A 13,633-nucleotide genomic window follows, 5' to 3' on the forward strand; every position below is an offset into this window, starting at 1 on the left:
TAGATGCATATTTCTAAACTTGGGTTTCAAATTCTGTATTTATAGTATAGCTTTATTTTACTTTTAATTTTTACTTTATCTGTAGATATTGCTGAAGACATGCATTTTTGCAGAGGTGATTACAGTGCCATCAGTCAAGTCTGTCAGTTTACATGACCTGCAAAAAAGATTAGGAAGAGAGAGAAATTGCAAAGGAGAAATTTAGCTATTTATTTTCAGCATTTCATTTGCACTTATATGACGTGCAATCATTACTTTCATGAACAGGCAAGAGCAGGACCAGTTATATGGAATGCACTGGACTGTGGTTTTTTGAGATCTTTTTATAGTCAAACTGCCTAGGTTTCTTATGAAAGTTAAGGTTCGTTTTCTGTCTAAAGCTAAAGTTACTGTTGAATAGTCTGTAAATTTTAGGGCGCTTTTTTTTTTTAAATGTCCACTTCTTTCTTTCTCATCTGCAGTAATGAAATGCTCTTGGATGATAGCCATGCACTATATTGTTTTGCTGAATTCCATTGTTTTCTAACCTTAGCATCAACGAGATCCTCGGCTCAATGAAATTTTATTTCCCTTTTATGACACAAAAAGAGCAATGCAGATAATTGAGACATATGAGCCAGATGAAGACTTGAAGAGTAAAGGTAAATGTGGGAGGGAATTCAGTGTTCACTGTTTTTTTAGATATTTGGGGAATTTGTTCCAAAGCATCCAGACTTTTAAAAGGGAGCTTATAGTCGTTGTGATCAGCGGGCAAGCACTTGTGTTGCCACCCAGTAAACTATACCAGGAAACGGATCTGATGAAAAATACCTCCCCCTCAAAATCAGCTTTTCTTTAAAAGGATTGTTTCCCTGATCCAGATTACAGTGTGGCTACAAAGACAGCCACCTTGATACTAAAATAGGAGAGGCTAGGATTGAGTAAATAGGGAACAACACAGAGACCCCTAGCCCAAGGTAACATGCATGTGGCTATGGGTGAGGTCTCAGAGAGGCTGCAAAGAGATATTGTGTAGAAATAAAAATTAAAAAAATTACCAGGTGTGCCATGGGGGGTATACATCCACCTTCTTACAATATAATCTGTATAGTGCTTGAGGGCAGCAGCCTAGCTTAGAATCGTGGTGCGTTGAAAAATGTTTTCTCTGAGCAAGAAGATTGCAGGCAGTGTCTCCAAGCCATTCTTGGGCTGTTTGTGTCCTAAGCTGCTATGGGTGTTGGAGGTGCCAGTAGTTGAACTTAGCTCCCAGTTCTTAGCTGTTCTGTTGAAATAGCTTGGGATCAACTACAGAAATTAAAAATGTTGCTATCCCCACCTGTCCTCCATGCCCTTTTGCTGGAAGTCACTTTCATCATAGCCTGAAGAGGAGGAGACTGCGCTTTGCAAAGCCCGTAGGCCTTCAGCTCCTAACAGGAATGCACTTCTACTAGACATTTAGGCTAATGTATTGAGCTAGCACTTGAGAGGCAGAATAGCTAGTGCTTCCCCTGCTCCTGAAGGATGTGCAACATCAGAGGCAGACAACAGGAGGAAGCAGTATCTTAAATGGCTTCAGTAAATCCGAGGCAGCTCTCACTTGGTGCTGCAGCCTTGGGTTCCCTGTGTGTCTTTATGTTGCTTTATGATCACAGGAGTTGACACCAGCAATGTGTTCCGCAGCAACACCTTTCACTTTCTTTAGGCCAATGGTTGGGAAGAGTTTACAGGTGTGTTCCTCAGACTACAAACTTAAGGAATCCTTCTGTAGGTGGATGTGTAGCTTTCACCATTCCTTATAGTACTTCAGTTGTTTTGACCAGACCACTAGGGGAAGAGCTTGTACTGTATATGCTACTCCAGATGCTGCAGTGTATGCTGGGTTAATAGATTGCTTGTTTATTAGTGTGAAAACATGGACTTTCCAGGCATCACCTGGGAGAGGAGGAGGTATTTCTCTTATCTAGAAGTATTTTGTACATGTTATGAGGATTTTCCACTCACAAGCAGTGTAACTTACTTCTCCTCCTCTCTACATGAAGTAGAATTCTCCAGGTATTAATTATTACTTGATTTTAGTAAACTCTTCCCTTTTTTTTTTTTCTTAAAAAAGCACTCATCTGTGATTCTTCTTGATGCCAGTGTATTTCACATATCTGCCAAAATAAGGAAGGCATACTAATGTAGCGGCCACATCCTTAGGGGTGGAAAATGTAAAAACATGTTTTATGAAGGTGGAAATTAATATAGAACTGGAAAACAATATTCAGTAATTTGCAAAGAAGAGGATTTTGCAGGCACCAGGCTGTAGCAAGGGAATTACATTGGCTTATTATTTTAGTCAATAATTGAATCTTGGCTAATTATTTAGGGTTTTTTTATTTATATTTCTAACAGGTTCTAAGTAAATTTGGTAAAGCTGCTGCAGGGATAGGGTTATGGAGAGTAACAACAGAAAAACAGCAGTGTCCTCTTACAGTGTTAGTCCATTGGTTGTATTCACAGTGCAATCAGAGAAATTATTTCATACAATGTGTTGAACCTTAGTATGTAACGATGGCAAGAAATTATCTCACCAGTGGCTATTCTCTGCAGTCTCTTTCCTCTTCTTACATATAACTTTGCTGCTGAGTAAAACAATTAAACTCGGCACCCTTTTTTGCTAAATCATGTAGGTTAAGAAACAAGGCTGATGCACAAGGCAGTAGCAATAAGCTACTTCAGTAACAGAAGACGTAAAGCTGCACAAGTTAATGCTGCGGTTTAGTAACCAGAGTCTGCTCAAGAACACTACAAAAGCAAATTCTTCCACCTGGTCCGTTCATGTCAAACATACGAAGACCAGTCTGTTCAGCACAGAGCTCTGTTAAGTTGCTTAAGTCTCAGCCATTATTTGTCTAGAACACCTGCCCAGCTGTGACTTTTCTACTGCATGATGCATTAGATGCACGGTGATTAATAAAATAAAAGCATTCTTAAAGCTGAAACTTCCATTTTGCCTCCCTTTTCCCCCCTTCTTCCAAAACTCAGTATCAACTGAGAAGATAAGAATAAGACATTCCACAACATTTCACCTCTGGCTGACACTGAGCACAGAAAATTTAAGCTCCAGTAGAGGATTTTTTCAAAGTTAGGAGCAGAACAAAAAGCAAGATTACTGGAGTTACTTGTATAAGAGAAAATGCAGTCTTAAAGAAAATGAAAATAAGAATGCTGCAACCTGTGCTTTAACAATAGCAGAGTGTTAATACATGACTTAAGGAAGAGCAATCTCCAAATTAGTGCCAGATAACCATCTTCTGCAGTGACTCTTTGTGAGTAATCCCTTCTCTCCAACCCCAGATAATTTTTCAGTCTCTTGGCCACCTTAAAACTGATATTGTAGTACTGCTTATTCTTACTTTCTTTTCATTAGAATTTGTTCCTTGATATATCATTTTTTTATACTTTATGAAGCATATAATAGCAGAGAAATGAGACAAGTGTTACGCATTCTATCCTCTGAATTACTGTATGTCCTGTGTTCATTGTAGAAAATTACTTGCCGTTCATTATAAAGGAATCAACCTGTATTTCAAACAGTAAACTTGAAGATACCTTAGGTTTTCCTAATGCTTTGCAAATGAAAAAATACAGTCGTTTTCAGGTATACCTCCACTTGTTTTTGTCAGTGGAGAACAGTCACTGCACATGCTGCAAGCTGATTAACAGCAATGTGGCAGTCAGGGCAGGACTAAATATAAGAGAGTGGAGAAAAGTACCGTAGATACGAGACTGGTACATGCAAACCCACAATTTCTGGCTTACAAAGTTCCAGAGCCCCAAATTGTTGGGAGTATTCTGAGGAGATGTCACTACTTACTTGCCGCCTTCACATCCTGTTGATGCCTTAGGTCTACTAGTGGCGAGTGCTGGACATAGGATAGTGAGCTAGGAGGGCACCTGATTTTTCTTCTTTTGTTATCTGGGAACACAGTGGCAGATTTTGCACCAGAGACACAGTTGCTGGTCAGCTTGGAGCACTGGAAGGGGAAAGTTTCTTTTGCTTGCAAAAGCCTATGTAGATATAGCTTTTGTTCTAGGATTCCTGCTCTGTGAGGCAGTTTGATTCCTGCCCGCTATAAATTTCTAGTAGTAACTCCCCATGCTTTCTTCTTCCTTCTAGGAGTCATATCAAGTGATGGGTTTTGCAGATATTTGATGTCAGATGAAAATGCCCCAGTTTTCCTGGACCGTTTGGAATTATATCAAGAGATGGACCATCCTTTGGCTCATTATTTCATCAGTTCCTCTCACAATACGTATTTAACAGGCAGGCAGTTTGGTGGCAAGTCTTCAGTGGAGATGTACAGACAAGTGCTTTTGGCTGGATGCAGGTTGGAAGCAGAAGATAACAGCCTTCAATATCTGTGAATCTAATAGTTTAAACCTACACAATATACCTTGGTGTTGATACATTGCATAATTGAATGTATAAATTTATTAATGTGGTAAATGAAAATACACATATTTAAGACGCCATTTTTCTCTCAAAAAAATGTTGAAAGGCAGCAGAATAGCAATTGATGTCAGGAGAGAGTTTGTAAGAAACAGAACAGAAGTTTGATCTCAGAATGACAACTGAAGAATTTCAGAGGGCTTTCTGCTTTGTAATTAACAAGTTTATATGTAAATGAGAATCAGATTATGATTTCCTGCTTCATTTCTTGACATACTGGAATGTGTCATAGTTAACTGAGTAAGAGAATAAGTTAGAGTGTTACAGTGCTAAAAACATTATTATTCGGGGGTAAATGTATTGACTCACACGTACTATATTTAGGGTAGTATAACTGAAGTTATAAAAGCAGTCTGAAATTACAGATGTGCAGCTTAAAAGGAATTATGTGATGCCCAAAACTGCTTTGTAACTTACTGCTCTGAACATCACTGCTCAGAACACATCCCAGATAGCTTGCCTGTACGGAAACACTAAGGAAGCTGACATCGTTTTTCATGGGTCTTTAGGTGTGTTGAGCTTGACTGTTGGGATGGCAAAGGTGAAGACCAGGAACCAATAATAACGCATGGAAAAGCAATGTGTACAGATATTCTTTTCAAGGTAGGTGCCTGACCTCTACACCTGGCAGTAAGCCCCAGTAGAACCCCTGGAGAAGAATCCGTGCAGGGCACCTTTCCCTCCTTAGCACCCAGACACTGCTCCCTTGCTACAAACTGACAGATTCCATAGGTGCAGTTTCTTGCCCCTAGATCTTAGGGCTCATTTTTGACTCATGTCATATACCCCTGTGTTAGGTCTGCCTTTCCACAGAAACTGCAGGAAGCAGGCTTCCTTCTTTTACCCCATATTTTCACATCTTGTGGCTCTTTGCACTACAGAATGAATGTCTTCTCCATTGTCTGAGAAGTTCCTTACTGTGGAAAAAGCCTGAAGATGCATGATTTACTTTGGGAATAGAAATCCTTCCGGGCAAGAGAAGATGGCAGCAGATTCAGTGGTAGTGTTGATGGGTTCTGGGTGAAGCTGCCATCATGCTGCAGGCACATCTGTTGGGTGCTCAGTCCAGGTTGTTTTAGGGGAACGGAGAAGAATGAGCATGGCTTCACTTGGTGCATTTGAGACTGGGGTCTCTGTTTCTCAAAGTGGGGTGGAGAATAAAAAAATCTTTTCAGTATGATTGTAATTTGATCTGTTCTAATTTGAATCCTATTAGAATCATAGGATCGTTTAGGTTGGAAAAGACCTTTAAGATCACCAAGTCCAACTGTTAGCCCAGCACTTCCAGGTCTGCCAGTAAGCCACATCCCTAAGCGTGACATCTAGGCATCTTTTAAATACCGCCAAGGATGGTGACTCAACCATTTTTCTGGGCAGCCTGTTCCAATGCTTGACAACCATTTCGGTGAAGAAATTTTCCTAATATCCAATCTATTATTGTATTTTATAGGATGTAATTCAAGCCATTAAGGAAACAGCATTTGTTACATCAGAGTATCCTGTCATTCTTTCATTTGAAAATCACTGCAGGTATACAGTGCACTTTTTTTTTCTTTTTTTTTTTATAGTGCAATATATGGCAGAGATGATATAGCTCAAAAATATTAAAAATTGAGTGTACTTGAAAACTGTGTAGGGATATGCAAGTATATTGAATATCACTTGGAAGAGACTATAGTTTAATATACTAGTCAATCTTTGTCTAGCTTAATAATGGCAGTATTTTTATCTGCATTAAAGCTGTGAAATATATTTGGATGTTCCATTAGCTGTGTGGGATTCAGTTAATCTGCTTTTTTGCTCTTATTAATTCATCTATGTCAGATAATAGACTTTTATTGACAAAATAATTACAGTAAAGTTAATACTTCTCATTTGAGAGAAAGTGGGCCGTATATAATTTGGGATGTCTACATTACTTAGTATTCTGTTTTGCTGAGCAATAGTGATTTCTTTTTTATATTTAAAAATAAACGTGATCTTTTCTAGCAAATATCAACAGTACAAGATGTCAAAATACTGTGAAGATCTTTTTGGAGATCTCCTGTTGAAGCAGCCTCTAGAAACGCATCCAGTATGTTATATTCTACCAGTTGTTTTTTATATTAGCTGTATTTATAAGAGATGCTAAACTGGGATCGTATCACCTGTAGTGCTGTGTGCTGCCAGTCTTGTTCTTTCAAAAATGACTAGGGCTTTTGAGTGTCTATGCTTTTTGCTACAAACTTGTCCTTATCTGATTTGTTTAATCTGTTTTGTACAGGGCTCTGATGAGCAGCCTGGGGAAATCCATCCCCTTGATGTGTGATGTAATATCAGCACGTACATAAAATACACCACATATATTTTATTTGCAGGTCATACATAACTCTGAAATTGTCAGTCACTGTTGAAAACCAGTTAATTATAAATTGCATGGCCTCAGCTGATGAAACCTCTTCCCAGCCTCACTTTGCATGTTTCATGCTCCAGATCAGGTCCTACAGTCTAGGTGGCCCCCACTACTGCATGAAGAATTAAATTAAGCACAAAGAGTTCCCTGCAGTCTCATTTGGACTATCAAGTGCACTGTAATCTGCACACATTTCACTCTCCTGCATGGCAGGAGATAATAAAAGACACTCATTCGCAAACACAATATTTGAGACTTTAATAGCTTGTTACCCAGTGCTTGCAGCTACTCCTCCAGGCTTTCCTTACTCTCGTGAGGAATGTGCTTACCGTCTGCCAGCAGCCACCCAAAACCTGCAGATGCTTTTTAGTGCTGAGGGGGACCACAGCAGAGAGGACTCTGCCTTACCTTTCACCTCCTGTCCATGTACCCTGGCAGAGGGGCTCCTGGCATTATCATCCCTAGAGCTGTGCTTTTCTTGGCTTTCCTTGCGTGTTGCAGGGATGGCAGTGCACAAGGTTTTGTGAATATCAGGTTGCTGTCCTGAAAAGTGCATCCCAGAGAAGTAAATCTGTAGTGTTCCCCTGTAATGTATATAACACCTTGCCACATTCCTCACAAATGACAGTTTCCAGTGGCTTTCAGGGAAGCCTAAAATACGGCTGGCCAAAGGCTGCCATGCTGCTACCTCAAGGCCCAGTGTTTAGCCTCAGCTGCCTCTGCTCTGTAGCATGAGACTGAGCCTTCTGCATTTTGTGTCCATCCCTCCTCATGGGTAAATCCAGTCCCTAGCTGCTCACAAAGCAAATGTTGCTGAGATGGCAGGAGGAGCCTGAAACTTGTATTTTATGAGTCCTTGCTTTCTGGTACCTCAACTAGTCGATGGAGGAGGGTGGACTTAAAAGAGACGTTGTACTGGCTGAAGCAGATTTGGTTTTAAGTAAAAGCAAATATTTGTCCAAGTGAGCATCCAACTGTGCCCTTGCTTGGGGATGCAGACTGTCATCCTGGAAGCCTGGGGATAAATGAGCTCTGCGGCACTGACATCTAGTGGAATCACAACCCAGGTGCTCTCAGGAACAACTGTTCTTCATCCAGCACACTGGAACTCCCATGACTGAGCTAGCCTGGTGGTTGTGGAGGTTTGCACCCATACCTGTGGGTTTGGGTTTATTTTTTGTTGGTTTTGGTTTTTGGGTGGGGTTGTTTGTGGTTTGTTGTTTTTTTTCTGGGCTGTTTTTTGTCACCTCTGCTGCTTTTATTTGATTTCAAGTCATGGTGCTTTGTTCTTTTGTTTCTTCATATAACATGCTGCTTCTGCACAGCTCAGAGTTGGATTTAAGAATAAGAATATCTTAAGAATATCTGATTATGTCTTCTAATAATTTTTACTAGTCCTGGAAATATCTTCTACTCCTGTATCATTAGTTCACAGGAAACTACAGTCCGTAGTACCAGCGACTCCCTGCTTAATAGTCTTAGCAGCCTGAGGGTAGAGAGGGTGCTAATTACCATGCCCAAATCTCTGTTTTTTAACCTCAGTGATGTGATGGGACTTAAATCAGAGGAGTTTGTACTTTTTCTTTTTTCTCAGTAATATTTTATCTCCTTCCCCAAACTGGAACAAATCTTAAAGTAGTACTTCCTGGTGTATGTGAAACTTGCCATTTGCCTTTCACAAATACTGAAGATGTGACCCTGTAGCCCTAGTGGCAGAAATAGTCCTCATTACCTAGCTAAAAACTGGGTAGTTTTCCATTCACCAGTGCCAGCCCATTTCTACTCTGCAACTATGTGTGGGCTGCCGCACTTGCGTTATTACAGCTTGAAGGGACCATAAAAGGTGACTTGTTTAGAGATCAAATGATAATGGGCTAAACTGTGACTTGGACTCTGTGTGAACCACAGGGAGAGAGGGAAAGTAGAAAGTCCTCTAATGAGGAGTCGCAGATTGCTTCTGTGCAGGCAGGAGAGGGAGGGAGACATTTTGAGCGGTGCAGCTGAGGATGGCATAGGCTGGAGACCAACATGCTGGATTCAGCCAGCAACATTTACCTGAGCACAGCCTTCCTCTGGGATGGTGAAGAAGCAGAAGCAACAATAAAATGGCAGTCACACTATCTCCCAGGGTTTGGCCTGAGGCGGCACTGCTTCTTCACTGCCCTTTACTATTGCTGTCCTGAAGTCAAGATCCCAGACAGGGACACAGAGGCCAAATAGCTCTTATTAAGCCTTTTCTTTAAATTATTTTACAGCTTGATCCAGGTAAAGCCTTACCTTCTCCTAATGACCTCAAAAGAAAGATTCTCATAAAGAATAAAAGGCTCAAACCTGAAGTAGAAAAAAGTAAGTAAGCTTGTCAAGTATTAAATGAAAGTCTAGATAGATACAAAGATACTTTGTTACTGAAGTTTCTAAATTGCTTGTACTTTAGTGTTGGAAGAATATGAATTCTATGTAAATAACATTTTGTTTGCCCTTGTGTTTCGAATGAGTGCCAGACTCTGGGCATTGATATCAGCATGTAACATAGACATAGATAGGCCTAGAAATGTAATCCTGGGACTTTTATCAGATTGCTGGTTGAGCTAAAATATAACGCAGATAGAATCTCTTGTAAATTCTGCCTACACTGGTATGTTTGCATTGCTGGGGTTTTCCAGGATAAGCATAAAATGAAATGGAATTTCAAATTGCTGCTTTTGCTGTTGTTGCCAGTTTTGATATTTATCTTCTTTCAATAATAATGTTGCTGTGTTAGTTTCCAGTATGGCTGTAGTGATAAACCCTGGTCCTTCTCAATTCAAAGATAAGCATGCAGACCTTCCACTGACTTCAGTCATACATGACTATGTTCATACTATCTAACTGAAATGCACATGGGAACATAAAATCCAAGCACTTTGCCTCCATTTGCATAGATCAAGCACCAAAGAGATAGGGGTCTATTTATTCTTTGAAGAAGGAATATGCTTGCTTCAAAGGCTTTTTTGTTAACTTCAGTGAGCTTTGGATACAGTCCTTACTGACTGCTTATCAGTTCTAACAACAGTGTATGTCTAATGATGCTCCTATTCTGTAAAATTTTATTGCTAAATTGAAACTTTGAGAACCCATTAAATAAAAGTATGTCTTGGGATCAGAGAACCATTTATGATTGTTCTCATGTATTTCTTTGTGCTACAAACTGTTTCATGTCATGGCTAATTTATTTTTATTTTTCTTATTAACAGAACAGCTTGATGCTCTGAAAAAGATGATGGAGGCTGGGGAAACTACTGCTCCTGTAAATATCCTTGAGGATGATAATGAAGAAGAAATAGAAAGTGGTAAGGATTTTATAGAGAAGGGCTCTCAAACATTGCCTGTGGTAAATCAGTAGGCTGGCATGAGCAGCTAGTATGCCCGTTACCCATATGCCCACGGTCTGTGGCAGCAGCAGTAAGTCTGGGCTCAGTGCAGGACCACTGATCTCCAGCCTTACCATCTCATCTCAGATACATACCGCAGCTGCTCCTGGCTCTGTGGCAGGCTGTGGTAGGAACGTGAGCTTGGGTGGTAACTTCCACTTACAGTTCAAAAGTCATGTTGGAGCAGCAACCAAATCAGATTTTCACTGTGTGTGTGAGAGAGACAGACTGGGAAGCTATGATCTTTGCTTTGTAAACAGATTTTGTCAGTATTTTTAATACAATCAACATCAGATTGGATTATTGCATTATACTTTATAAGGATAAAATGAGGGATAGGATTTTTCTTGCCAAACTTTGGATATCTTCAGTGTAAACTTCTAGCTCAGAGCCAGTGATGTGGAATGTGTTTATGGCCAACAGAGAAAAATAGACATATCTAGGGTGTGATTCACCTTGTCTGTTTTAAATGTCCACCTTCAGAAGAGGTGAATCATGCATTACCTGCAAGTGACTGAACCATGGTACTGTCCTGTGACCCATGTCATGCCTCTTGGTCCTCTCCTTGAGTTCCCCCACACACACCCCCCCGACCAGTACAAAGCCACTGCTGTTGCAGTCAGTAGAGGTCCTCATGAAAAGATATTCTTTGTGATGCAAATCTTAGTATCTCTCCTTGCAATGCTAAAAAAGGCTGAAGTACAATTATTTTTTGGAGAAGCTTCTTGGTATATTTCTTTCGGTGATGAAGGAGCATGGAGGAGATTCTGTTGTTTTCCAGGCTGATTTCCATTGGGATACTTATTTCTAATAGTGTTGTTATTGCGCTGTGTTATTAATTATGTGCTAGACTACCAGGAGGCTCAAATAAATGTTTTCTAAAATTGTTTAAATCCATATGAATAATGTGATTAATGGTTTTGTGTTTGTAAAAGGACTTTTCAGCTTTGAGTACACTAAATTCTAATGGAAAATCACCTTAAACACAAATGAAAATGATTCCCTGTAATAGGGGCACATAAGGAGGCTCTAACAATGCACATGAGAAGCCTGAACACCAGCAACTTTTTACATCTTTTTTTAAAGAACTCTCTCTTCATTTCTTGTTATTTCCCCAAGCCTGTTGGGTTGGTAGGTTATTGGTTTCTTTTACACTTTCGCTAAGCAAATTACGGATTCCTTCAAAAATACAGTAAAAATTTCTCTTACTAACCACGTCAGAGCTGTAAGAATCTCAGGCCTTAGCTGTAATTTACTACTGATGCTTGGAAATCTACTACCCTGGATTTTATTTCTTGTTTTTAAAAAATGCCAAACCCAAACCTGTGTATTCAACAGTCATTTGTTTCACCTCTCACAGAGAACCAGCAGTTGCTGTGTTTTTTGCACTGATCTTTTTTTCTTTTCTGTGCAGCTGACCAGGAAGAAGAAGCTCATCCAGAGTACAAATTTGGAAGTGACCTTACTGTTGATGATTACAGTCAAAAAGAAGCTGTTGCCATCAGTGTCAAAAAGGTGGGATTGCTTCTTACATACATTTCTTCAGCAGCTTTCTGTGGTGATGGGTGTAAAAGACATTCTGTTTTGTGGAAGCATTGCAGCACATGTTGTCAGAAGAGTCAAACCCAAGATCTTCACCAGATTCCTAAGCTCTAGGTTCATGAGAAGACAAAATTTTGTAGTCAAAAATATTCTCTGCTTGTTCAGGTAGAATATTTATTGAGGAAACAGAATTGGAGTAAACAAGTGGAGGATTTGAGCAAAAATGCTAATTAAAGGCAGCAAGCAGTTTTCAGTTCCTATCTCTGATCCTTGCGTCTCAGTTGTGGAGCCCTAATATGAGGTGGAATACTGGCTTCCTCGCTCAACAGTGGTTTTTGGCAAGGCTACATCCTGTGTCTTTGTTACAGGGATTCACTGGGTCATTAACACTTAGGGTAGAATCTCCTTTCCACCTACAGCAATGAAGGCCAAGTAGGACGATCCTTCTCCAGTGGGGTGGTATGGCAGTGAGGCTGTACCAGAGAGCCAGCTGGCAGACAGGGTAGAAGTCCCCTTTATTCCACTTATATCTGATTTAGTACAGTGTATCAGTCTGTGCTCAGTAACTTGAATATTACTTGGCAGTAATTAGATACAGGTTATTGGAATTCAAAAATTAAGCCAGCTCTGACACTGAAGGCATTATTGCTGCTTGCTACAGAAAAAAATCCACATGTGAGTGCTAAGGTACCTTATCAGATCATGCTCCTCTGTCACTCAATTGTTTTGGCCACTTCTCTCCTGTCTTGGCTACCTTTGGATCTTACTCCAGATAGAAGTATAGGTATGAAAATCTTTCACAGCACAGATGGCCCTTCACAGTATATCTCTAGGAGTGTCACTGAGACATCAGACCGACCTTCTTGGTATCTCTTCAAGTCAACATCTTTGCTTCTTCAGAACTTTGATGAATCCTCCCACTGAAGTAGCATTTTAAGTTCTTTGCTCTAGGCCTGGTTTCATTTACTAAGTCAGCTCGTCCTTAACTACCTGAGTGTTTTGGGATTTAGGTTTTTGATGATTTTTTTTCAAAGTAGTCACTCATCCTCAGCATATGTCCTTGGGTAACTTCTCTGCTTCTTTGCTGATCAGTGGCTTGATCTTTATTCTTTAGGAATGTATATTCAGTGCCAAGTCAACATTTATCGGTCTAAGATTCTCAGTAGTGGTAGCTTGTAATTGAAGACAGACAGCAGACTGTCCCATTCCAAATAACATCTTGAGACAGGCCTTTTCCAAATGTGGACATTTAAAGCACAGTTTACCACAGTCAACCTTAAGCTTTCAGAGCCTGGGCAGTTTGCATATATGGATCTGATGATCTTTTGTGTTGCCTGGGTGTGTCATTCTTTCATTCTTTGCTGAAACTTCCTGACCCCAGCTTCTAGTGATAGCACTGGTTTGGGCTTAACTGTCTGGCATCCTCCCTCCTATTCCCATTGCTAGCTATCTGTTGAATTTCCTATCTTGTGTACCCAAATTTGGAAGAAACTGCAAATTTTTGCAAGTGTATGGGACAAATGAGCTACACAGGAATGTGGAAGAGGGTATACTTTTTGCTAAATGCATTAACGTTTTGAGGATTATTTTTTTTTTTTCCTTACTGTGAGTGTTTCCTATTGCTTTTTCTTTGGGTAATGTATATATATTTTTTTCCCTTAGGCTGTTGAAGATTCTGAGCAAGAAAACAATAAAAAGGTGACATAGGATGTTATGTAGTTTATTGCTTTATATATAACATACATATTACTTGCCATGCATTCTTAGTGATTTAACAATTTTATGCTCAGTTTCACTGCACCTATAGAATATTTT

At 39.9% G+C, this 13,633-nt stretch overlaps 1 protein-coding gene across 4 annotated transcripts in view; it reads left to right on the forward strand.

The window, feature by feature from the left end:
* Positions 1 to 13,633, forward strand: part of PLCB4 (phospholipase C beta 4) — a 234,272-nt gene that overhangs the window by 166,921 nt on the left and 53,718 nt on the right. For 3 of the 4 annotated variants that reach the window (XM_080407727.1, XM_080407726.1, XM_080407725.1), the window contains 9 exons: positions 533 to 641; positions 4,142 to 4,352; positions 4,984 to 5,077; positions 5,925 to 6,004; positions 6,464 to 6,548; positions 9,122 to 9,212; positions 10,100 to 10,195; positions 11,691 to 11,791; positions 13,481 to 13,516. In XM_080407727.1, coding sequence (XP_080263853.1) covers positions 533 to 641; positions 4,142 to 4,352; positions 4,984 to 5,077; positions 5,925 to 6,004; positions 6,464 to 6,548; positions 9,122 to 9,212; positions 10,100 to 10,195; positions 11,691 to 11,791; positions 13,481 to 13,516 — 903 coding nt within the window. The remainder of the gene's footprint in view (positions 1 to 532; positions 642 to 4,141; positions 4,353 to 4,983; positions 5,078 to 5,924; positions 6,005 to 6,463; positions 6,549 to 9,121; positions 9,213 to 10,099; positions 10,196 to 11,690; positions 11,792 to 13,480; positions 13,517 to 13,633) is intronic. The other variant, XM_080407728.1, reaches the window with a different exon arrangement.

The sequence above is a fragment of the Falco punctatus genome (genome assembly GCF_963210335.1).
Source record: "Falco punctatus genome assembly, chromosome: 12".
NCBI lineage: Eukaryota > Metazoa > Chordata > Aves > Falconiformes > Falconidae > Falco > Falco punctatus.